This window comes from Notolepis coatsorum (assembly GCF_963971535.1).
Source record: "Notolepis coatsorum genome assembly, chromosome: 15".
Taxonomy (NCBI): domain Eukaryota; kingdom Metazoa; phylum Chordata; class Actinopteri; order Aulopiformes; family Paralepididae; genus Notolepis; species Notolepis coatsorum.
In genome coordinates, this window is record NC_140179.1 from 56,850,331 (window position 1) to 56,876,368 (window position 26,038).

The 26,038-nt window shown below is 43.5% G+C and overlaps 1 protein-coding gene across 1 annotated transcript in view; it reads right to left on the reverse strand.

Annotated features, from left to right (window-relative positions):
- kif19 (kinesin family member 19) overlaps window positions 1-26,038 on the reverse strand; it is a gene marked incomplete at both ends in the record, with an annotated part of 182,634 nt that overhangs the window by 156,344 nt on the left and 252 nt on the right. The window contains one exon of the mRNA XM_084330652.1: window positions 17,369-17,449. Coding sequence (XP_084186778.1) covers window positions 17,369-17,449 — 81 coding nt within the window. The remainder of the gene's footprint in view (window positions 1-17,368; window positions 17,450-26,038) is intronic.

Sequence of the window (26,038 nt, forward strand, 5' to 3'; positions counted from 1 at the left end):
ATTTGTATTTGCTCTGGTGGCAAACCATGTTTCCCCTCAGGGATTAAGAATAAACCATACCATACTGTTGACATGCCCACTACGCAAAGCGTGCTCTCTCACACACACACAGTCTCACACACACAGTCTCTCTCACACACACAGTCTCTCTCACACACACACACACACACACACACACACACACACCCCAACAAACCCCAAAAACGTCCTTCAGCACATAAAAAACACTTGACATTCAAATGCATATGTTCAGCCCCTCCTCCCGCACAGTACACATTGCATTCCCCAGTCCCCAAGCATTCACAAACGCATCAACATTATGTCTCAGTGAGAAATACATGAACTCTAATCTAAGGCGTGCAGAAATCATACCCCTCAGCATAGGCACCGATTCCGTAGGACCAACGCCCCTGATCCTATTCCTACGGGTCAGCCAAATGGCTAACTTAGCCTGCCCGTAAATAAAGTTCAGTAAAACGCTCACAGCCTTGTTACGTAATGAATATGTTTGGCCGAGGATGAAACTCTCCACACAGAACATCACCCCCAGCTTCACACACAACCCTTTTAGGAACCACAACACCCAATTGATCCTTTGACACTTTAGGAAAACATGGATTACAGTCTCAGATACTCCGCAAAAGGGGCACCCATCACCCACCCCCGGATCCACCCGAGCCAGGAACCGATTTGTTGCCAACACCCCATGCGCTATCCTCCACTGTAGGTCCCCTGACCTCTTAGGCAGTGGCTGTTTGTAAAAGACCCTCCACCTAAAGCTAGCAGTGCTGCCATCACCCAGCACCCCCTGCCACTGATGCTGCCTGACGTCCTGAAGGGACCTGATGTTTCTGACCTTCATGAGAGAGAGAGAGAGAGAGAGAGAGAGAGAGAGAGAGAGAGAGAGAGAGAGAGAGAGAGAGAGAGAGAGAGAGAGATACAGAGACAGAGACAGAGACAGAGACAGAGACAGAGACAGAGAGAGAGAGAGAGAGAGAGAGAGAGAGAGAGAGAGAGAGAGAGAGAGAGAGAGAGAGAGAGAGAGAGAGAGATACAGAGACAGAGACAGAGAGACAGGGAGCAGGTGGCAGTAGGCTTAACCTCAGCTAAAAGCCCTCCTCTCCTCCAAGCTTATCCAGCCTTGACTTGTCTGCCTGGAAGAGGCTAGACTGGCCAGTCAACCCCCCCCCCCCCCAGCTAGCCCCCTGACCAGTCAACCCCCCCAGCTAGCCCCCTGACCAGTCAAACACCCCCAGCTAGCCCCCTGACCAGTCAAACACCCTCAGCTAGCCCCCTGGCCAGTCAAACACCCTCAGCTAGCCCCCTGACCAGTCAAACACCCCCAGCTAGCCCCCTGACCAGTCAAACACCCTCAGCTAGCCCCCTGGCCAGTCAAACACCCCCAGCTAGCCCCCTGGCCAGTCAAACACCCTCAGCTAGCCCCCTGGCCAGTCAACCCCCCCAGTTAGCCCCCTGGCCAGTCAAACACCCTCAGCTAGCCCCCTGGCCAGTCAAACACCCTCAGCTAGCCCCCTGGCCAGTCAACACCCATCAGCTAGCTCCCTGGCCAGTCAACACCCCCAGCTAGCCCCCTGGCCGGTCAACACCCCCAGCTAGCCCCCTGGCCGGTCAACACCCTCAGCTAGCCCCCTGACCAGTCAACACCCCCCACAAGCACCCTGGCCGGTCAACACCCTCAGCTAGCCCCCTGACCGGTCAACACCCTCAGCTAGCCCCCTGACCAGTCAACACCCCCCACAAGCACCCTGGCCAGTCAACCACCCATCAGCTAGCCCCCTGGATGGTCAACCCCCATCAGCCAGCCCCCTGGACGGTCAACAGCTAGCCTTCTGGCCATGTTCTGCCATATGGCAGCTACCTGCCTGCAGGATGGGGAGGGTTGAGATCTGTCAGATATCCTATTTGTGTAGGGGACGTTGCATGTGTGTGGAAGGGATTAGATATGTGTGTGTGTGTGTGTGTGTGTGTGTGTGTGTGTGTGTGTGTGTGTGTGTGTGTGTGTGTGTGTGTGTGTGTGTGTGTGTGTGTGTGTGTGTGTGTGTGTGTGTGTGTGTGTGTGTGTGTGTGTGTGTGTGTGTGTGTGTGTGTGTGTGTGTGTGTGTGTGTGTGTGTGTGTGTGTGTGTGTGTGTGTGTGTGTGTGTGTGTGTGTGTGTGTATGTGTGGTATGTGTGGGGTACACAATCCTGTGTATTATTTTAATGTAACGTGCTTGCATGCTAATCTCATAGCCGGCGATATTGCATCATATCGCATAATAATTACCATATCATATCGCATGGCATCATACTTTTTTGTATCCCTCTGTCTCAGTAAGAGGAGCATATTGTAATCACTATAAGCCAATAACAGGCTTGTGTATTGTAATTTGTAATCTGCAAAAAGCCTTTTGCCGTAAACACAGATCAGCACGGCTGAGAGTGTGAGTCTTTCACCTTTTACATATCTAGCTTTGGCATGGATTGATAGTTTAGATCAATAGCATGGATAACAAATGCAAATTATATTGTAGTTTGCCCCGTTGTTCTGACCAGGATTACGTTCCTTTTTGCCCCCTTGATGCGCACTCACACTGAGTCTGACGTATACAGCGAACAGGTCTAGGTATTTTGTAAAGAAGAGTGGGCAATCCACTTCCCTTGTAATAGTCCTTTATTGAGACAGTATGAAGGCAGAGAGGGAGACAGAGCAGGGGGAGACACAGGAGAGAAGGTTCTGTATTGATACAGTAGGAAGGCTGAGAGGGAGACAGAGCAGGGGGAGACACAGGAGAGAAGGTTCTGTATTGATACAGTAGGAAGGCTGAGAGGGAGACAGAGTAGGGGAGACACAGGAGAGAAGGTTCTTTATTGAGACAGTAGAGAAGCTGAGAGGGAGACAGAGTAAGGGAGACAGAATAGGGGAGACAGAGTAGGGGAGACACAGGATAGAAGGTTCTTTATTGAGACAGTAGAGAAGCTGAGAGGGAGACAGAGTAAGGGAGACAGAATAGGGGAGACAGAGTAGGGGAGACACAGGATAGAAGGTTCTTTATTGAGACAGTAGGGAAGCTGAGAGGGAGACAGAGTAGGGGAGACAGAGTAGGGGAGACACAGGAGAGAAGGTTCTTTATTGAGGCAGTAGGAAGGCTGAGAGGGAGACAGAGTAGGGGAGACACAGGAGAGAAGGTTCTTTATTGAGGCAGTAGGAAGGCTGAGAGGGGGACAGAGTAGAGGAGACACAGGAGAGAAGGTTCTCTATTGAGACAGTAGGAAGGCTGAGAGGGAGACAGAGTAGAGGAGACACAGGAGAGAAGGTTCTCTATTGAGACAGTAGGCAGGCTGAGAGGGAGACAGAGTAGATGAGACACAGGAGAGAAGGTTCTTTATTGAGACAGTAGGAAGGCTGAGGGGGAGACAGAGTAGGGGAAACACAGGAGAGAATGTTCTTCATTGAGACAGTAGGAAGGCTGAGAGGGAGACAGAGTAGAGGAGACACAGAAGAGAAGGTTCTGGTGGGATCTGATCCCAGGCCAGCAGGGGAACATGTGGTTACAGAGGTGATGGTGTCAACCATTACACCATCTATAGGCAAAATGTATCTTATTGTATCATACTGTCTCCTGCCATATCGTATCGTACCGTGACCTTTAGTGACAATAGAGAGAAATTAGTGGTTCTACTTAAATAACCACTTATCACCGTACCATACACCACCGTACCAAAAACATTCTCCAAGACTATGAGATGGAGGTAGACTTGAGTGCCTATTTGTTTTGTAATGTGACCACTGTACAAGTGATAATACAGGCTAATCTTCCTTTAATAATGTACTAGTCTCACTTTACACAGCACACGACACCACATCATCACACGCCGTGAAAGTGAGGTAGACTACAGTGACACTGCTTTACATATCGCTGTACACCACCAGACGGTACTGTACTGAATGCTTCGAAGCTTCCATCATAATGTTGACATTCGAATTCTAAATCAACATTCGAATTTTTAATAAAATTATATATCTTTTTTTTATGTGTCTATTCATTCTGTTTAAACCAATGGGGTTTTTCTTCACAGTTGCAGATAAACCAACCGTACCCTTATTGGATTATTTATGTTGACGAAACTGTTGAGTTATATTCATTAAAGAAAGTTGATTTAATATAAAAACAAATACTAATTTAATCAGATGAATCACTTTATTCAAATTGAGGATTTAGTTTGAGGATATATATATAAAAAAAAAAAAATACATTTAATTTTTTATTAAAGGGGAACTATCTTATAAATGGCCTTTTTCAGTGTTTAGCATTGTTTCCTAGCTATGTGAACGTATATTAATATGATCTATGTCTCTAATTCTCATATTGGCGCATTCTTCCAATTCTCCTCTCACAATATTCACCCTCACTGAACTGAGTCATTTGAAAATGTGATGATTTGTGATGTCAGAGAGACACCGCTGCATGATAATGTGGCTGTGTGGCATCAGGTACATGATAAGCTGCACACAGTGGTTGGAGCCCAGCCTCAAAACGGCTCGAGATCTTGAGGTAGTTTGAGGACTTGATTAGAAATACAAAACAATGAATAAAAAAAAATTAAAAATTACAGAGGTGTTCCATAGACTCACAGGAATTGTGTAAAAGTGCCCAAATAGTGAAAGAAATAGTAAAATAGTTCCCCTTTAAGTCATAAAATATGATGACAGACATTCAAAGCTTCGTTCGAATACTTCAATAGAAGCTTTGAATGTTAAAAAATGACATTCAGTACAGCCCTACCAGACGGTTATTATAACCAGAGCAACAATAACTATCATACATACCATGCAGTTCCTTTTATTTTTCTGCATGAAATCAATAGATTTGATATATAAACCTGTGTGTGGATTTTAGAAAATCACCCGTTTTTGTTTCAAAACCAAATGAATAACCATTATGATTCAGTTCAAGCAATAACTGAATTCAAATACATGGACAAGAGTAATTATGAACATTTAGGGGGCGATTTGTGTCTGTTCAATTTGGGGGCAACATTCGATTTACGGGGAGCAAATTTTCTCCTTTCCATTCCTGCACTGATAAGAATTACAATTCATTAAGGCCACAGCTATGTCCACCTCAACCATGTCGCTCCAAGTAAGGTTTAAAATTGGACACAGTTGAAATTACTTATACCTGTTAAGCTGGAGCCCTATTTTCCGAAAATCCTCCTAAAAGTACATGCCCAAGTAAATGGACGATTGCTCCACTTCTACAAGGTCCATTTTCATGTTCTTGGTATCTAGGAACATCTATGGATCTCAGGGAATGTATTCCCAGTGTCAGAAATATTGTGTCTGTTACTATGCTTGAGTAAATCGTAATGAAACAAAGGAGAATATAAATTATAATTTTTCTTTGCATCTTTGACAGTGAATAACACCATGTTAAAATTGCGGGTGTTCAGATTTCGCTCACTGAGCTCATTCAGCGCCTTCTTGAGATCAAAATCTAAGCAAATGACTATAGGGAAGATGATTAAACAGAAGGATTTGTAGATACAGTATTGAATTATAATCAATTTGAATATATAATATACTGTAGAATATCAGGCCTTGCCCTTATTATGGCCAAGTCATACATCTATGGATAGGGCCAAATCTCCTCTTTCCAATGGCAGTGTTAAATCTGGATTTAGACATTTCCTCGTGTTTCTCCGATGCAATGCACAGACAATTCACATTATTCAGAGAAATTCTTAATTTTGCAAATTTTTTAAATCATCTGTAAAAAATGTAGTGCTGAAAATATACACTTGAACTAGTGGACCCTACAGCTTAACAGGCTAAGTGTTTGATTTAATTTTCTTTGTTTGTTTAGTTGGGTTGATTGGACGCTTATAGAGATTTGAGCTTTTGGTTCATGTTTGTATAGGATGACAATGACTCGTTAAACTGGATTTGTTTTCATATATTTACTGTATCAATAATTGTATGTTCTTCTGTTCATTTTACTTTTTTATTTGTATTTTGTTGTTAAATTTATTTGTATTAATTTAAATAAACAAATTAACACTTTGATCGCCGGGGTTAAATTCATAATTTACCATCCCTCGCCAGCCCTATTTAACATGGAGAAGTTCCCCTTCTTTGCAGGGCTATAACTTTTTAAATTGTATTGCTAAATTGACATTACTATGGCCCATTCAACGTCCTATATCTATTGTTCAGGGTGTAGCAACGTTATACTTTTTCATTCACATATTCATACTAAAATACAGTCTAAAGTATAAGTATGTTTTTATCGTTTTCTGCAGCTTTCTCCAGAACTTGATTTATAGCCCCAAATGCATTATATTGATGATCAAATACAGTTTGATAGGAATCTGTGCGAGATAAAAAATGTCAACTGGACGTGCTTCTAGGAGTTATTAAGTATGATCTGATGTTGACCGGATGGGCGGGGGGTCGTTTATAATTCCGTGGGCAACGTTATATCATTCATCTAGTGTGGGTGATATGATCATTAGAGCAGTTAGTAAAGAACACGTTGAAAAATAACGCTGGATCTTACCGTATCTTCCTCGCGCCGTTGGACGATGAGTGTGGAACTGAAATATTCCTATTATGGGATGTAGAAATATCCGATCCATTTCCAGGTTGTATAATAGTATATACGTCCAAATCATGTTGTTTATCGAGTTATTTGCAACCGATCGACATCCAGTGTGTCAAGATGGAGTCCTGCTAACGATAGCGAGTCCCCGGACGAAATATGGGTGAGCACCACTTCATCCGCATCACTTCCTGTTTGGGCGATCGGCCGATCGGCCACCAGATGGCGCTCTTGAACCGTTGGAGAGTTGAGAGGGGCTCACCAGTACATATAATGTCTCCGGGGGAGAAATATGATTTCGATCACAGATTTTTGAAATATTGATATCAAAGACGCTGTCCAGCGTCTTCGGCAGAATAAGCATGGCGGGGAAAGACGCTGCCCAGCGTCTTCGGCAATTAAAGTGTTAACAAACTGCTGCTATGGCCTGAACAGCAAAAACACAGGCAGGGTCAGGCACGTGCACACATAGAGCCCAAGGGGTGCTTGAGCACCTGCCCTTTTGAGCCCCATAAAAAAGTGCTATAAAAAAATTAAATAAAAATCTTTTTTTTGACCGTTACGCATATAGACTGCCCTTCCAACTGAAAAATGTCAGGATAGAATCAAAATATTAGGTAAAGAGAGAGAGATGCCCCATATTCCATTGCAGTTTGCATGGCCTCCTCAGCGTGCCTCTCCGCGAACCTATATATTTAATGCATAGCGTGGGTGGTGATGATGATGATGATAGAAACCACTGTGGTGCATACAGTTGAATGCTGGTATTACACTCATTGAGGGACACGAAGAAGTCAAGTCCGATGGGATTTGGGAATCTCAAATACGAATCGGGATTGGAATAAAAAATGCATTTATATTAAACAATACAGAATATACAGCACTTCTTGGGGTCTGTAGGGTAAGCACTTATTCCCTCCCCCCTGAACATTTATGGAGATGTATGGGCCTTTTAAGTCAGTGATAAAAGTGTTTTTCAAGGATAAGTGAGCTCCTGCACTGATTATTATAGTTCAATATTCAATATTTGATCACCAAAACCCCCCAAAAAGCATAAAAAGTGGGCCCCCCCGCCCGAAAAGGGCCATTAAAAATCGGGCTTGCATGCTGTGCGCGCTCGGTTGAAACACACACAGGTATAGTGCCCTTTTCAGCCTTTGAGCACCTGCCTGTAACGCTCTGGGTTCCCTCTCCCGGGAATCCAGCTGTCAGTCTGGAATGTTTTCACCTGGTGGTTGGTATTTGCATTTTGGTTGTCACGCCCACATTCCTGTCACTGATTGGTACTCTCCACTGTTGCTGTCACTGTGTTGTCAATTTGCTGTCACTGCTAATTGATTGGAATGTTTGGTTGGTGACTACTTATGCTTTCTCTGTTTCCTTGTTTGTTGTCGAGGCTTCAGAAAACCGTTCGTGTGGGAAGGAGCTGGTCAGAGTTTGCTGAGCCACTCGTGATGCACTTATATTACTTTTGCCTGTTCTCTCTGTTGACGCCCGGCGTCTTTCCTGGATTATCGCTGCTCTGTGTGTTTTAATAAAGACACATCCTTAGAAATAGCTACCTATCTCTGTCTCTCCTTGTCTCCGCCACCATTGGACTCACTACTACTCACCCCCATACGTAACACCTGCCCCTCTAAAGTCCTGTGCACGTCCCTGGGCAGGGTGTTGTTCATTTCGGCCAAGGTGAGACTGTGATATCTGTGTCAACAGATCCCTCCCTCCCCCTCTCTCTCTCTCTCTCTCTAGTACCATAGTACCATATGTTCCTACCCCCCCCCCCAGGGCAGAGCCTGTTCCAATGAGGTCATGCAGATACAAGAGTTTTTGTCATGGTAGTTAAGTCTTGATGTAATTGAATTGCCTGCCGAGGAGAAAGACACAGACGGACAAATAAGCTCTTGTTGGCAGTAATACAGATTATCTCCCCTCTCCTGAATGAACTGGTGTGGTGCCTGTGTCGTGTGTTCAAACGGGTTTGCATTATTTTGTTGACTACACACGTTACAGTAAATGTAGGAAAACCGCGATCATGTTTCCCAGGAAAATCGGTAAATTCACCAACTCTGCTGTGATTGTACATAATATTATTGTGTGTTATTATATTTTCCGGGAAGGAACTTTGCCCATGGGCTTCTCAGAAGCCACAGACAAGACCGTAAGTCGGGTGTCTGTCTCTCAGTCACAATCGATACGGATTAGACGCATCCTTTTAACCGGAACGCCCTCTAGGAAAAGCCTCTTGACAGGAAAACTGCCATCGCCTTCCTTTCCAGATTAACAAAGATAATGGGTCTCATTCCCCAATATTTTCCAAAGAGTTCTCTTGGAAGACTTATCTTAGAACCGACTGAGACAGAATCAATGACAAGTTCACTCTGAGTCCCCAACACGCTGGTAATATGTCTTAGGTGGCTCAAACGTTCGCACCTGTGATATGATCTGATATCTGCGTTGGGGAATGGCATATGTCTCAAACGCGAATGCGCGTCCCCGTTCAGGTCATTTGCATACAAAACAACGCTTCCAGAGCTCGTTATAAGGCAAAGTAATGACACAGCCGCGTGAAAATGGAATGGCGGAAGTGCCTTGCGAGTCTTGCGACCCATCAAAATGAGATTAGATTAATGTATTGGCATCATATATAGTACAGCTCGTGGTACACCTGCCGCAGCGCGTGCGCACACACACACGCGTGCAGTACTGTATATGAATGAATTAATGAAATATTATATATATAGCCTACGGCGTAATGAATGAACGCAGTATAGGCTTATCATTCCATTAATGACTTGCTTCATTAGGATCCAGTAGATACCATACACATGCCCTGCCCCACGCACAGTACAGGCACAGTCCGCATACATACAGACTGTACTTATACTGTACGTAGGGCAGAGCACACATACAGCACCAAATCCTAATGAAACAAGTAACCAGAATATATTAAGCCTATACCGTTTACTCATTATTTATTTATCCACTGTCATTTCAGTGTTGGTGTATAGGCTATATAGTGTATTTCAATATAAGTTTAATTGATTAATGATATATTCGAAGGAATGCAGGTTTATAGCTATATCAAACAAAGGTATACCATTAAAACAGATATGTAACAAATAAGAAATACAAATTCCACAGAAGGCATTAAATAATTATTATTTTCAATCATTTAATAATAATTGCATAATTGTGTTTGAATATCTGAGTAATTAAAGTAATTATACATTTGTTCAAAATAGCTGGTTCAGATATGGTTAATCCAGCTGCCCTGTGATCAGATGAATCCATATTCATCTGATCGTCTGTCACCAGATCCGCCTTCTTCCACCTCAGAACCATCTCCCGCCTCCGCCCCTCACTCTCCGACACCTCAGCGGAAACACTCATTCACGCCTTCATCACTTCCCGCCTCGACTACTGTAACGGAATCCTTCTTGGTGCCTCCAAGAAGGTTCTGGATCGCTTACAGTACGTCCAAAACTCTGCTGCGAGGGTCCTCACGCGCACCAAACCCTGGCAGCACATCACCCCCACCCTGCAAAAACTCCACTGGCTCCCCATCAACTACCGAATCCCCTACAAGATCCTCCTCCTCACCTACAAATCCCTGCACGGGTTGGCCCCTTCCTACCTGACCAACCTACTCCACCCCTACACTCCAGCACGAGGCCTCCGATCCTCCAACTCCGACCTCCTCACCATCCCCCGCACCAGGCGTTCCACACTGGGAGACCGAGCTTTTGCTGCAGCTGCCCCCAGACTATGGAACTCCCTCTCCCCCCTCATCCGAGGCTCTGACACCATCAACCTCTTCAAAACCAAGCTAAAAACCCACCTGTTCACACTTGCCTTCACGCAACACGGCCCCGCTCCCAAGTAGCCCACCCCTGACTTTTTTTAAGCCACAGATTCCGTTGTTTTTTTGTTTGTTTGTTTGTTCATTTCAACCACTTCATCCAATTGGACAGAACTTGCCTCCTTTTTAAATTTTTTTTATCTCTTTATCTTATTTATCTTATTTGTTTTTTCTTGTTGTTACTATACACAGATCTTTTATGTATTTTATTATATTTTTTCAATTTAATTTCTTATTTTTTCCATCCTTTCCTTGTACAGTGTCCTTGAGTCTGAGAAAGGCGCTTCTCTCTTAAAATCCAATCTATTATTATTATTATTATTATTATTATTATTATTATTATTATTATTATTATTATTATTATTATTATTATTATTATTATTATTATTATTATTATATTATTTATTTTTCCGACATCAAATGCGTAATTTCTTATTGTACAAATATTGTCATATTTATTTTAATTATGATTAAGTAATTAATTCCAAGGAGGCCTGTAGCGTTGACATGAAGGAATCACTATGAGAACACAGTCTGTGTCAAGTTAATAAAATTTTCAATTAGTCAATCAATCATAAGTGTGCTCCTCAGCACTCTTAAATCTGCTCTCAGCCACGCTCAAATCTGATCTCAGGAAAATTTGGGGAATCGCGCTACCAGCCCTAATATGTCTTAAATGGGCAGAAATCTGCCTAAGAGGAAAAAATGTCCTTTGAATATATCATTAATCAATTAAACTTATATTGAAATACACTATATAGCCTATACACCAACACTGAAATGACAGTGGATAAATAAATAAATAAATAAATAAGAACTAAAGCTAATTGGGTGGAAATAGACTGCATTAATATTCCATAAGTCGTGTGTGCGCCAGTATAGCCTACGTGTCTAATGAATGAACAGTATATAGGCTTATATTATTCTAATTACTTGTTTCATTAGGATTTAGTAGATACTATATATATGCTCTGCCCTACGTACAATGTAGGGCAGAGCATATATATAGTATCTACTAAATCCTAATGAAACAAGTCATTAATGGAATAATAAGCCTATACTGCGTTCATTCATTACGCGCGTAGGCTATACAGTACTGCGCACGCGTGCGTTCGTGTGTGTGTGTGTGTGCGTGCGTGTGTGCACGCTGCGGCAGGTGCCCGAGCTGTACTATATATATATATTTTTTGGTCTACTTTTTCTCCCCATCCCAATTTCGTATTATCCAATTCTACCCTCCCCTGTCTCGAACGTTGTTAGACCATGCCTCCCACTGGTCGGCTGCAATGTGGACGAAGCCTTGCATCACGTGTCCCCTCCGGTACACGAGGAGGCAGCCGTCGCATCTTTTCACCTGTACAGCGCAATCTCTCAGCGGCAAAGGAGTAACGCGTGGGAGGCTCACGCTGCCCCCGTTGCTTCCTGATTCTGCTGTACAGGCGCACCAACCGACCTGTAGGAGTCGCTGTCCACAACGTCCGATCCCCACCCACCGGCTTTCCCACCCCCTAATACTGCCAATTGTATTAGTATGAACGACCAGCCAAGCCGGAAGCAACGCCGAGAGCTGGGCTCGAACCCAGCATATCCTGCGTTAGTGGCGAGCGCCTTGCCCACTGCGCCACTTAGCTGCTCTACAATACAATTAATCGAATCTACGTAATTTTGATGGGTCGCAAAACGCTTCCGCATCCATTTTCCCACAGCTGCATCATTAGTTGCCTTATAATGAGCTCTGGAGGCGTTGTTTTGTATGCAAATGACCTGAACGGGGACGCGCATTCGCGTTTGAGACATGGTGCCATTCCTCAACGCAGATATCTCAGGTGCGAACGTTTGAGACACTTAAGACATATTACCAGCGTGTTGAGGACTCAGAGTGAACTTGTCATTGATTCTGTCTCAGTCGGTTCCAAGAGAACTCTTTGGAAAATATTGGGGAATGAGACCCAATGTCTTTCCAACAATATAGACCTGTGTTCCCCATACAGTCTTATTTGTGGTGGCTATTAGGGCTGGGCGATTCTTGCTCAAATGTGAATCACGATTTTTCTCTCTAAGAATTGAGATCACGATTCTCTCACACGATTCTTATTTTTTCAATAAAATAATTTATTGCACTCTTTCTTAAACAGACAACATAACATATCAAAGTGCTTGACTTAAACTTAAACATAACATATATGAAAGTGCTTGACTTAAACTTAAAAGTCTCTTGTAACATACAAAATAACTCAAGTCAGAATTGTCATAATTTAAAAAAGTTAAGTAAAACTTTTTTTTAAAGTTTTAATAAACAAAATCGTCATAATTTAAAAATGAGATTGCATAGTTCTATGAATCGAGATCGCGATTTTTTTTCGATTAATTGCCCAGCCCTAGTGGCTATACCACAATATCAGACAAGCCCACCGCAACAACCTGTGCGAAACTGTCAATGGTACACTTCAATGTTTCACATTCAAAGGATTTAATATTTCACAATATTAAAGGAACACAAAGAAGATAGATACCAATTTCCTCTCTGTGTGTTCAGTAGAAGGCTATCTGGCTGAAAGCTAGCACAGCACAAATTAATGGAGCTAGCTGTTGGTCAAAAACACCTCTCCCAGAATTTTAAGCTAGGCCAGACGGTGACCGTCGGTTGTGTGATAGTAAAGGGTTAACCTTCTGTCGTGTGGCAGTGAAAGGGTTAAGAGGAGTCGCTCGGCTCCCCACTGCTGCTGCCACCGCTAATGCCTCAATCAGCTTAGCTTCTCTTCTTGGAATACACAGCAAGCCACCAGCCACAACATCCATCACCATTCACACACCATCACCTCCACCAGTGTGTCTCACACACACACACACACACACACACACCCCCACACACCCACGCACACACACACGCACGCACGCACACGCGCACGTGCACACGCACACACACACTCAGCGGCATAATGCTGCTAAGCACTCTCCAGGTGGGACACACCATCTGACCATACAGGGCTGTATAATTGGCTTCCAGGAAACCTGCATGTTCTCATTATTTAAAATGTTTAGTCATTTTAGCTGATGCTTTTATCCAAATCTATTTACAAATTGTGTATAACAACAAGTCAACGGGAGGGGTACAACAATGGCAGCTAAGGTTAAAAAGTGGTATTGTTCGTCTAGCAGTGTCAAACTTGAGTGCTACACTCTGGTGCATAGTAGTATAGACATAATTAGCAGGTAGTAGTATAGACATAGTATCACACTACAGTACATAGTAGGTAGTAGTATAGACATAGTAGCACACTACATAGCAGGTAGTATAGACATAGTAGCATACTACATAGTAGGTAGTAGTATAGACATAGTAGCATAGTACATAGTAGGTAGTAGTATAGACATACTAGCACACTACATAGTAGGTAGTAGTATAGACATAGTAGCATAGTACATAGTAGGTAGTAGTATAGACATAGTAGCATAGTACATAGTAGGTAGTAGTATAGACATACTAGCACACTACATAGTAGGTAGTAGTATAGACATACTAGCACACTACATAGTAGGTAGTAGTATAGTAGCATAGTACATACATAGTAGGTACTGGTAGTACTATAGACATAGTAGCATAGTACATACATAGTAGTAGTAGGTAGTACCGTAGTAGTATAGGCATAGTAACATAGTACATAGTAGATAGGTAGTAGTATAGACATAGTAGCATAGTACATACATAGTAGGTAGTAGTATAGGCATAGTAACATAGTAGATAGTAGTATAGACATAGTAGCATAGTACATACATAGTAGGTAGTAGGCTTGGGCGGTATGACGGTATTACGGTATACCAGGATATTTCGAAATCCCGCCGGTATGATTCTCAATACCGTGACGTCACAGACTGCTATTACACTGACACAGAGTTGATTGTAGTGCACAGCACGCGCCAGCAGAGGGTTACGTGGCTATCGTTGTGAGCTAACGTTGGTATCTGGCTGGCGCTGGCTAACTAACGTGGCTATCGTTGTGAGCTAACGTTGGTATCTGGCTGGCGCTGGCTAACTAACGTGGCTATCGTTGAGAGCTAACGTTGGTATCTGGCTGGTGCTGGCTAACTAACGTGGCTATCGTTGTGAGCTAACGTTGGTATCTGGCTGGCGCTGGCTAACTAACGTGGCTATCGTTGTGAGCTAACGTTAGTATCTGGCTGGCGCTGGCTAACTAACGTGGTTATCGTTGTGAGCTAACGTTAGTATCTGGCTGGCGCTGGCTAACTAACTGGCTATCGTTGTGAGCTAACATTAGTATCTGGCTGGCGCTGGCTAACTAACTGGCTATCGTTCTGTGATTTGTTTACTTGGTAACACGGGTTGCAAAGGAATTTAGGTTCGAGGTTGAAGAAAGTGCACTTTTAGGTTGAAAGAACGGCCCTAATGTCAACGTGTTTCAATATAAGCGGTATGTATGGTGATAACGAGTATATTGTTAGCTCCGCCCTCCAGAAATAATGCGGAAATAATGCAGGTAAACAGGATATGAATATGGACGGACACACACACACACACACACACACACAGAGCTACGTCACAGGTATATGCACACAAGATAAACAACAGTACACTTATGGTGTACTTGCATACATTATTAGACTATACACACACAATCCTGCATGGGTGCTGCTGCACATGCAAACACACATCTCAAATGCCTGCGCCACAAACACACACACACACTAGGGCTGTCTTAAATACTTCGAAGCTTCGAAGCTTCGTTCGATGGCACAAGCTTCGAACATAAAAAAAATTATCGAAGTTGAAAAAAAAAAATAAATAACAAATGTGCATGTTCTTGGTATCTAGGAACATCTAGGGACCTGGGGGTATGTATTTCCAGTGTCAGAAATATTGTGTCTGTTACTAGGCTGAGTAAATTGTAATGAATAAATTAATTATGGTTAATTATGATTTATGATTTTGATGATGATGATCAAAAATGTATACGGGTAGGAGAAAATGCTCACTGAGCTCATTCACCACCTTATTGAGATCATGTGTACAGAAAATCTAAGCAAATGAACGGCGGGAAGATGATTAAACAGAAGGATTTGTAGATACAGTAATTAATGATAATCGATTTTAATTATAAATCCATATTTGACCTTGAACTTGACCTTGACCTTATTATGGCCAAATCATACATCTATGGATAGGGAAAATGCTCCTCTTTCCAATGGCAGGGTTGAATCTGGATTTAGTCATTTCTTGCGGTTTTTACGATAATTAGCATTTTTCGATAAATTTGTATTTCCGATAAATCGTATAAAACATCGGTAAAAATGAAAATATACACTTTGACTACTGTTTTTGATAGGGTTATGGTCTTTACTCTTGGCTACAAAAGAAATTATTTAAAAACATTGACCTCTTAACATCCAAGGGCCCACATGTGGACGATTCTTTGCCGACCTCTAGTGGCTCGGGTGTGCATCTCTTTTAATACAATATATAGATAGAATTAAAGCCCTATTAGTTGCCTGTCGATTGCCCTTTCAGGTGACAAAATCCGTTCAGCGGTTCTCGAGTTACATGCCGATATGTGAGGCGTGCCCCAAAGTATGCAAAAGTACACATTACCACCCCGACTCCCGCGGCTCTAGCTCCGTCAATCATTTGGCGATCTCGAAAATCTTTGCACAGGGTTGTAGGCAATGCGTGTGGCTTTCCAATGATACCCCATGATATGATAATTGGGGATCTAATACGGTCTCTATTGATCGATTTATGATAAAGAAAAGCAGGGCCTCCAAAATCTTGCGCCTCCATTCCAATGAAACGAAAGTAAGCTGCGCCTTCCCGCCTCCATTCCAATGAAACGAAAGTAAGCGGAGCCTCGACTCCACCTCTCTACAACAAGCACATGGAGATTATCTGTGTTGAAAACAACAAGGACATGTGCAGCAGACATGTCGACGAAGAAGCGAAGCAATGCCGTTTGTTATTTAAGACTATGTCGGACAGATTTGTGTTCATTGTGCTGTTTTTTTAAAGTGTCCCGACCCATATAAAAATATCTTAATAAAACATGCTTAATTAAGTCGAATTCTGCCTTTGTCTCTATCAACTACATATAAATATTTATATAATTGTTTGCTTGATAGACGAAGGTTGCAACATAATTATGTAATGTCATGTCGTTGGCTGTGAGAGCAGCCCCACTGCACCCAGGCAGCACAGCCGAGTGAAACCTTGTTGGCTGCGTCACAGTCACGAAACGGGCTACTTAATTAATTAATCCAATCCACTTTATTTATAGAGCACATTTAAAAAATAAAAATAAAAAAAGTTTACCAAAGTGCTGTACAAGTCCCACAACATAAGATAAAAAAATATATATATATTAAAAAATAATTATATATTATTTTTTTTTCTCGAAGCTTCGAATTAAAATCGAAGCTCGGCCCCGAAGCTTCGATTGCCAAAAAAAGCTTCGAAGGTCAGCCCTAACACACACACACACACACACACACACTCCTGCATGGGTGCTGCACATACAAACACACATCTCAAATGCCTGCGCCACAAACACACACACACAGGCACGTGCACACAAAGGGTGCTCGAGCACCTGCCCTTTTGTGCCTTATAAAAAAGTGCCATTTTTATGCCAATTTCTTTTTTTTTTAAGTTTTTTTTTAAAGTTTAAGTCAGTGATAAAAGTGTATTTCAAGGATAAGTGAGCTCCTGCACTGAAACACAAAAAGGGACAAAAAAGGGCCCCCCGCCCAAAAAGGGCCCCCAAAAATCGAGCTTGCGCACTTAGTTTTCGCCTTCGAGCACCTGCCCCTCTAAAGTCCTGTGCACGTCCCTGCACACACACACACACACACACACACACACACACACACACACGGAGCAGTAAACAGAGGCTGTCTATCTGACCTGGTCGTCCACTCTGTGGGCCACGATGGTGGCTGCCTCCTCCTGCTCAGCTTCACTGAGGGGACGGATCCTCAGGGCCACCTAGGAGACGCAGAGAGAGAGAGACATTAAGACATTCCTGCACTAGGAGACAGAGAGAGAGACATTAAGACATTCCTGCACTAGGAGACAGAGAGAGAGAGACATTAAGACATTCCTGCACTAGTAGACAGAGAGAGCGAGAGACATTAAGACATTCCTGCACTAGGAGACAGAGAGAGAGAGACATTAAGACATTCCTGCACTAGGAGACAGAGAGAGAGAGACATTAAGGGTGCTTTCACACCAGAGCTGTTTGGTCCGGACTATCGGACCAGAATTCGATAGTCCGCTTTTTTGGGGTGGTGTGAATGCGCAGTCGAACTCTGGTGCGGACCAAACATGCGAACTCTGGTCCGCCTGAAAACGTAGGTCTCGGTTCGCTTCATCGGACCAAACGCGGACCAAATATAGGAATTGAGTCACGACTCTCACGAGCAGAGCGCTAAATTACTACCTAACCAATCAGATCTGCGATATGAGGTAGCGTCATGAGCACAGCAATGTGTGTGGACAAGAGGCGGGTTGCCTGTAGGGAGGGGCTTTTAGAGACCCATGTTTTTTTTTGCTTCGAAAAGAGGGACATCCTCTCAATATGCGGGACGCGGTCACGCGGGACATTCGGTCAAATGGTGTAACTGGAGTCAGACAGGGCTCGCAGTCACACACACACACGCACGCACAAAAAAAACCTCCTCACCGGTCAACCTCACCGGCGCTTCATGCAATCAAACCGAGAGACCGTCCGCTCCCCGACTCTCTCTCCGCTACACTCCTCCCGCTGCGTCTACTACTACACACACACACAATAGGGCTCGCATTCACACACACATTTTCACTCTGTTGTGACCAATAGACGAGCGCCCTTTTCGACCACGTGACATTGTTCAGAAAGTTTGGTGCGCTTGACAAATTGCAATGTGAATGCAGACGCACCAAATGAAGAATGCAACAATGTTGCAACTTCACCCCCAGAATCGCACCGAGTCCACCAAAACTATATGTGAAAGTGCCCTAAGACATTCCTGCACTAGGAGACATAGAGAGAGACATTAAGACATTCCTGCACTAGGAGACAGAGAGAGACATTAAGACATTCCTGCACTAGGAGACAGAGAGAGAGACATTAAGACATTCCTGCACTAGGAGACAGAGAGAGAGAGGCATTAAGACATTCCTGCACTAGGAGACAGAGAGAGAGACATTAAGACATTCCTGCACTTGGAGACAGAGATAGGGACATTAAGACATTCCTGCACTTGGAGACAGAGAGAGAGAGGGACATTAAGACATTCCTGCACTAGGAGACAGAGAGAGAGAGACATTAAGACATTCCTGCACTAGGAGACAGAGAGAGGGACATTAAGACATTCCTGCACTTGGAGACAGAGAGAGAGGGGGACATTAAGACATTCCTGCACTAGGAGACAGAGAGAGGGACATTAAGACATTCCTGCACTAGGAGACAGATAGAGAGAGAGAGAGGGACATTAAGACATTCCTGCACTAGGAGACAGAGAGAGAGACATTAAGACATTCCTGCACTAGGAGACAGAGAGAGGGACATTAAGACATTCCTGCACTAGGAGACAGAGAGAGAGAGACATTAAGACATTCCTGCACTAGGAGACAGAGAGAGACATTAAGACATTCCTGCACTAGGAGACAGAGAGAGAGGGACATTAAGACATTCCTGCACTAGGAGACAGAGAGAGGGACATTAAGACATTCCTGCACTAGGAGACAGAGAGAGACATTAAGACATTCCTGCACTAGGAGACAGAGAGAGAGAGGCATTAAGACATTCCTGCACTAGGAGACAGAGAGAGAGACATTAAGACATTCCTGCACTTGGAGACAGAGAGAGGGACATTAAGACATTCCTGCACTTGGAGACAGAGAGAGAGAGGGACATTAAGACATTCCTGCACTAGGAGACAGAGAGAGAGAGACATTAAGACATTCCTGCACTAGGAGACAGAGAGAGGGACATTAAGACATTCCTGCACTTGGAGACAGAGAGAGAGAGGGACATTAAGACATTCCTGCACTAGGAGACAGAGAGAGGGACATTAAGACATTCCTGCACTAGGAGACAGATAGAAAGAGAGAGAGGGACATTAAGACATTCCTGCACTAGGAGACAGAGAGAGAGACATTAAGACATTCCTGCACTAGGAGACAGAGAGAGGGACATTAAGACATTCCTGCACTAGGAGACAGAGAGAGAGAGACATTAAGACATTCCTGCACTAGGAGACAGAGAGAGACATTAAGACATTCCTGCACTAGGAGACAGAGAGAGAGGGACATTAAGACATTCCTGCACTAGGAGACAGAGAGAGAGACATTAAGACATTCCTGCACTAGGAGACAGAGAGAGAGAGACATTAAGACATTCCTGCACTAGGAGACAGAGAGAGAGGTACATTAAGACATTCCTGCACTAGGAGACAGAGAGAGACATTACGACATCTCTGCACTAGGAGACAGAGAGAGAGGGACATTAAGACATTCCTGCACTAAGAGACAGAGAGAGAGAGAGAGAGAGAGAGAGAGAGAGAGAGAGAGAGAGAGAGAGAGAGAGAGAGAGAGAGAGAGAGAGAGAGAGAGAGAGAGAGAGAGAGAGAGAGACATTAAGACATTCCTGCACTAAGATACAGAGAGAGAGACATTAAGACATTCCTGCACTAAGAGACAGAGAGAGAGAGACATTAAGACATTCCTGCACTAGGAGACAGAGAGAGAGAGAGACATAAGACATTCCTGCACTAGGAGACAGAGAGCGAGACATTAAGACATTCCTGCACTAGGAGACAGAGATAGAGGGACATTAAGACATTCCTGCACTAGGAGACAGATAGAGAGAGAGGGACATTAAGACATTCCTGCACTAGGAGACAGATAGAGAGAGACATTAAGACATTCCTGCACTAGGAGACAGAGAGAGAGAGAGAGACATTAAGACATTCCTGCACTAGGAGACAGAGAGAGAGAGAGAGAGAGGGACATTAAGACATTCCTACACTAGGAGACAGAGAGAGAGAGGGGGACATTAAGACATTCCTGCACTAAGAGACAGAGAGAGAGAGAGACATTAAGACATTCCTGCACTAGGAGACAGAGAGAGAGACATTAAGACATTCCTGCACTAGGAGACAGAGAGAGAGACATTAAGACATTCCTGCACTAGGAGACAGAGACAGAGGGACATTAAGACATTCCTGCACTAGGAGACAGAGAGAGACATTAAGACATTCCTGCACTAAGAGACAGAGAGAGACATTAAGACATTCCTGCACTAGGAGACAGAGAGAGAGAGAGACATTCTTGGACTAGGAGACAGAGAGAGAGGGACATTAAGACATTCCTACACTAGGAGACAGATATGGACATTCATTGGCTCATACAGAACCAAGCATTTAAGCAGTTTAATCAGCAAGCTAGCATAAAGACACATAGTATAACTGTAGATTGTCACACCTGGACGCGTGAACACTTAAGGCAACTAACTTGTGCTTCCCCGTTTCTCTGATTGGCCAACTGACCCCACGTGACGCTACGGCTCGTTTTCCCCCTACGCCGGTAACGCGCATTTTCGTTTTGACGGCACTCAAACGCCAAGCGACGTTATATAATGTTATTTTGCGTTTTTATTCATAACGTTATTTCGCGTGACAACACAGCACAGCTGTCAGAAACTGCACATTGAGGGGGTTTGAATCACTGTACATCAGTGGAGGCTGCTGACTGATTAACTACATTACCTGCTGTGCTGTAGGCCAAAGCAGAGGTACAGTAAAAGCACAGGTACAGTAGGTTACATGATTGATTGATTAACTACATTACAACGTGCAAGCCAGCGCAGAGGTACAGTAGGTTACATGATCTATGTTAATGCATTTTATTACCTGCTGTGCTGTAGGCCAGCCAAAGCAGAGGTACAGTAGGTTACATGATTGATTGATTAACTACATTATCTGCTGTGCTGTAGGCCAATGCAGAGGTACAGTAAAAGCACAGGTACAGTAGGTTACATGATTGATTGATTAACTACATTACCTGCTGTGCTGTAGGCCAAAGCAGAGGTACAGTAAAAGCACAGGTACAGTAGGTTACATGATTGATTGATTAACTACATTACAACGATATGAATAGCTAGTTACGTTTATATTGAGAGATGATAAATTAATTAAACGTAAAAAATTTAATTAAATAAAAAATTGAAGTGATTGGAACTTGTGACCATAGGCTCCACAGCAAGCTGGCGAACGAGTTGAGCTAAGTGTGTCGATGATAAAACTGAGTGACGAATGTATAATTTACACTTGTGCCAATTGCCTACTTATTATTAACCTAGGTATTGTGCGAGCGTTGCTAATTAACCTGCGTGGTTATTATTATTAACCTTTGCTGATTAACCTGCGTGGTTATTATGTAGGGGGGATTACGAATGCATAATGCCGCGGTATTAATATTTCCTATGCCAGACATTAAAGATGGCGGCTTTGTGTTTTTCTAAAAATGTCTCCGGCGTAGGGAACGAGCGTAGAGCGGCTGGTATTCACGAAGGAGAGCGCTGGCCAATCAGAGAAACGCGGAAGCACAAGTTAGTTGCCGTAAGTGTTCACGCCACCTGGACAAGAGGCAGGGGAACTATGTGAGAATGCTATTCATCGACTACAGCTCAGCATTCAATACCATTGTCCCCTCCAAACTCATAGCCAAGCTCAGGGACCTGGGCTTGAACTATGACCTCTGCCAGTGGGTCTTGGACTTCCTGACGGGTAGACCCCAGGTGGTGAGAGCAGGCAACTGCACCTCCTCATCCATCACCCTCAACATAGGGGCCCCCCAGGGCTGTGTTCCGAGTCCCCTCCTCTACTCCCTGTACACACATGACTGTGTGGCTCAGCGGAACAACAACACAATCATCAAATTTGCTGACGACACAGTAGTGGTGGGCCTGATCTCTGCAAACGACGAGAGGGCCTACCTGGAAGAGGTCAAGGTCCTGGCGGGATGGTGCCAGGAGAACAGCCTCTCCCTGAACGTCAGCAAAACAAAGGAGATGATTGTGGACTTTAGGAGGTCGGGGGTCAGGGACTACAGCCCCCTCAGCATCGACGGGGCACCGGTTGAGAGAGTGAACAGTTTTAAGTACCTCGGAGCCCACATATCCGAGGACTTGACATGGACCACACACATTGACAGTGTTGTGAAGAAGGCACGGCAACGCCTCTACTTCCTCAGGCGCCTAAGGAAGTTCCAAGTCAGTCAGAAGATCCTTAAGAACTTCTACTCATGTACAATAGAGAGCATCCTGACTGGCAATATCACCTCCTGGTTTGGGAATAGCACCGCACAAGACCTTAGCAGACTACAGAGAGTGGCCCGTTCAGCAGAGCGCACAATTGGAGGGGGGCTTCCCACTCTCCAGAATATTTACAACAAGCGGTGCAGGGGTAAGGCTACGAGAATTATCAAGGACTCCAGCCACCCAAACAACTGCCTCTTTGAACTGCTGCAGTCAGGCAAGCGATACCGGAGTCTCATGGCAAGCACAGAAAGACTCTAAGCTTCTATCCCCAGGCCATCAGGTTGCTCAACGAACAATAACACTATGCAACAACCATCAAATGCACTCACAGCACACACATCCGCACACACTCACTTTAAACAATCAACCCACTGCAGCACCCACTCTACACACTTTAGAACACCTAGACACTTTATATTTATTGGCAAAGAATTTGCACTACAACCCATACCTCAGGACACCTTACTGTAAATTGTAAATTGTACCTAAATTGTACCTCATCCCATTTCTGCTCTGCACTATATAGTATATTGTATATTAGTATATTGCATAGTATATTGTATGGTAACTCAGTTACTGCTATCCTGCATTGAACATTGTACATATGTACATACTGAACACTTGTGTCTACGTACGTGACTTCTATTTTTTACTTTTACTTGCTATACTTATTTTATTTCATACTTATCTTTTGTCTAGCACAGTCTCTGGAGCGTAACAGAAAGAAGCATTTTGTATAAAAGTATTCTGTACTTCAGTATGACAACTATTAAAGAAACTTGAAACTTGATTGTATAGTATAGCCATAGGCGGCGCGTATATAAGGCCAGGGGAGGCTATGCCGACCCAGTCTGCGCATTATTATAGGCAGCCTAGGCTACGATATTGTGTGCGTGTGGGCTGCTGCAGCCCGGTGGTGACAATACGCAAAGGGTCGGCCAACCAAGGTGTCAATGGCAGTAGGTGTGGTGGCCGTTTAACATTCCAGACTGCGGGCAGTAACCAATCACGCCGCATCACCAAACTAACCGATGCCAGTCTGGTCTTCAAAACCCTCCAAGGTCTAGCCCCACCCCCACTTTCCGATTGTTCACCTCCAGGTTCGCGTGTAGTCTTTTACCAACAAACTTGCAGTTCCGCGTTCGGGTTCAGAACTGTTGTACCGGGTGGCGTCTATTCGCATCCTAACACTAATTTCCATTAAGGACAAGTACATGAGAGCTGCCAAGACCTGGAACTCCATTCCAAGTTACATGCCGCCTGGGCATAACACTGGATCACCTGAGGCCAAGGGCTTGCTCTACGAGGGCATGATGAGACTGAGTCAGAGTTAATCAAACCGTGGAAACTTTTTAGAGCTACTATGTACATTGTTTTCAAAGCATGATGAGATCCAAATTATGTAAAACGTTTCCTTCATTGCCGTCGGCACCGCAACTTGTGAAAGGCCTTTCCCAATGAGGCGCATCCGAAACTTTTGCTGCATTAAGGTAAGACAATGGTTAATCATATGGATGCCTTCATTTGAACAATTAATTTGCACTATATGAAATGAGTGGGGCTCGCTGTAGTAGCCTAGATGTGGGTGTGACATCAGAACCTGGACAGCACCGTTTGCGTGCAAGCAAAAAAGAAAAATGTTGCGCGCTACGCGCGAGTTTCATCCGATCTATAGCCTACCCTAATGTCCAGCTCACCCGCCGCCTATGAGTATAGCATTGTATAGTAGTGTACATAAGACCCGGTCAGGCAAGCGATACCGGAGTCTTAAGGTGAGCACAGAAAGACTCAGAAGAAGGTTCTATCCCCAGGCCATCAGGCTGCTAAACGAACAATAATCACTATGCAACAACCATCAAATGCACACAGCACACACACCCACACGCACACACTCACTCAAACAAACAACACACTGCAGCACCCACTCTCCACACTTTAGATCACACAAACACACTTACACTTTATATTTATTGATAAAGGAATTGCACTACAACTCGTACACCTACTGTGAATTGTACCTAAATTGCACCTCGTCCCATTTCTCCATTTCTGCCTTGCACTATATAGTATTGTATATTAGTACACTGCACAGTATTGTATATTGTATGGTAACTACGTCTATTCTGCATCGAACATTGTACATATGTCTAAACTGAACACTGTGACCTCATTTTTTTTACTTCTAATTTTACTATGTTATTTTATTTCATACTTATCTTGTCTTGCACAGTCTCTGGAGCGCAACAGTAAGAAGCATTTTGTATAAAAGTATTCTGTACTTCTGTATGACAACTATTAAAGAAACTTGAAACTTGAAACTTGAAGACCCAGTGCCTCATCCGTAGCTAACAGCGTATTGCACTATTGCAGGACCTTAGCATGTCTTACCATGCTTTTTGTAAATTCTATGTACACATAATACCTATTATGTCTTATCTTATTACTTGTATTATTGCACAAATGTCTTATTCTCATCCTATTCTCATTATTGTATTATTGCACAATCGCTGCGGGCAAGACCCCCGCATTTGAATGAAAACTTTATTTAACAGATTGCAGAATGGGTACAATACAGTACGGCTCAATACACACAATTGTTAAGGGGATGCAGACCAGAGAAAGACGTTTGTCTTGTTTACATCAGGGTCCCCCATTTTCAATTAATTGTATACTTGTGTATGCTGTGACAAATAAAACTCTTGACTTGACTTGATCACATGTACCTTGTATATTACTATTGCACTTTACTGTTTTAATCTAATCTGTGTAGAGTTATAGGACCCCAAGCTATTTTCCAACCTGGTACTTTACTATGTAACCTACTTTAGTATCTATGAATTTAAATTGTAAATATTAGCATCAGCTCACAAAAGGTCGGTCAACTCTATATTCTCTACAAATAAAAACAGGTGGACGAACCCTCCACACGCTGATTATAGGATGTGAAATTAAATATGCACTAAGGGTGTTAGCTGTAATAATTCTAAATAAACCAGTTCCAAGTAGCACCAGGGGTCATAACAGGCTCACTCAGCACCGTATGCTGTATAACATAAGGACAAGAGAGAGGCCAGCCGCCAGAGCACTGGAACAACAACCAGTTCAATTATTCAGATCTGGGCCAGAGGACACCAGAATGGAGGCCTATAAACAGCCGATAGTCCCGATACCTTTACACGAGGAAATGGGAAATCCTAGACTAACAACTAATAACAACAGAAATGGTTATTATCAGTAAACAAAAACAAAAAAAATAATCAAATAAGAGACTG